General features: G+C 46.8%; 1 protein-coding gene across 1 annotated transcript; it reads right to left on the minus strand.

Annotated features, from left to right (window-relative positions):
• Positions 1 to 305: 305 nt before the first annotated feature.
• On the minus strand, positions 306 to 638 carry LOC102243164 (E3 ubiquitin-protein ligase RBX1). Its single transcript, XM_005865301.1, has one exon. It carries the CDS (start codon positions 630 to 632, stop codon positions 306 to 308), a length of 327 nt encoding a protein of 108 aa, XP_005865363.1. The 5' UTR covers positions 633 to 638.
• Positions 639 to 859: the final 221 nt, after the last annotated feature.

Consider the following 859-nt stretch of genomic DNA (forward strand, 5'->3'; position numbering starts at 1 on the left):
GCAGGTCCAGGGGTTCCCAAAGGTGTGGACGGAGTTGAGGAATAGGAATGACACGGAGACAGGGTTCAGTTGATCAGGAGCCTAGCCAGGTTCTCTAACCAGGTTCTCCAGCCAGGTTAGGTCTTTTTGTTTAAGAACCCAACTAGATTTTATTTGCCCCAGAGCACAACAGGACTGCAGGAATAGCAAACTGAAAAGACAAATTGGAAAAGACCCCGTTCTATCTAACTTACAATGAAGTAACAGGAGGGCAAGTCATTAAATGAATAACAAAACAGTTGAGCTTGATGGAGAATATTCTTTTTCTATTTTCCGTACTTTTGGAATTCCCAGTCTCTGCTGTCCAGCGGACACACGGGCCGTGTTTTGAGCCAGCGAGAGATGCAGTGCAAGTGAAAAGCATGATTACAGGCTCCCCACGCGACGGTGCACTCTTCAGAAGTGGCGGATCCCGGGTTCGCCTGACATTCTATGCAAAGATCCATCACGTGGTTCCTGCAGATGGCACAGTTATCAACCTCAATGTCCCAGGACCAGAGGGCTACTGCTTTCAAGCTTTTCACTTCAAAGCGCTTCTTGCCCGCGCCGCTGTTGGTGCCGCTCGGGGTATCCACATCCTTAGCTGCCGCCATTTTGGAAACACTCAGTCTCAGGTTACGTCTTTTTTTTTAAAATATATTTTATTGATTTTTTACAGAGAGAAAGGGAGAGGGATATAGAGTTAGAAACATCGATGAAAGAGAAACATCGACCAGTCGCCTCCTGCACACCTCCTACTGGGGATGTGCCCGCAACCAATCTAGTTCTGTTGAGTTTAAGCCAGTCTAGGTTAATCTCTGTGTTCCATTATAAGGGCTAT

This window comes from Myotis brandtii, unplaced genomic scaffold (assembly GCF_000412655.1).
Source record: "Myotis brandtii unplaced genomic scaffold, ASM41265v1 scaffold20395, whole genome shotgun sequence".
In the NCBI taxonomy this organism is placed as follows: Eukaryota; Metazoa; Chordata; class Mammalia; order Chiroptera; family Vespertilionidae; genus Myotis; species Myotis brandtii.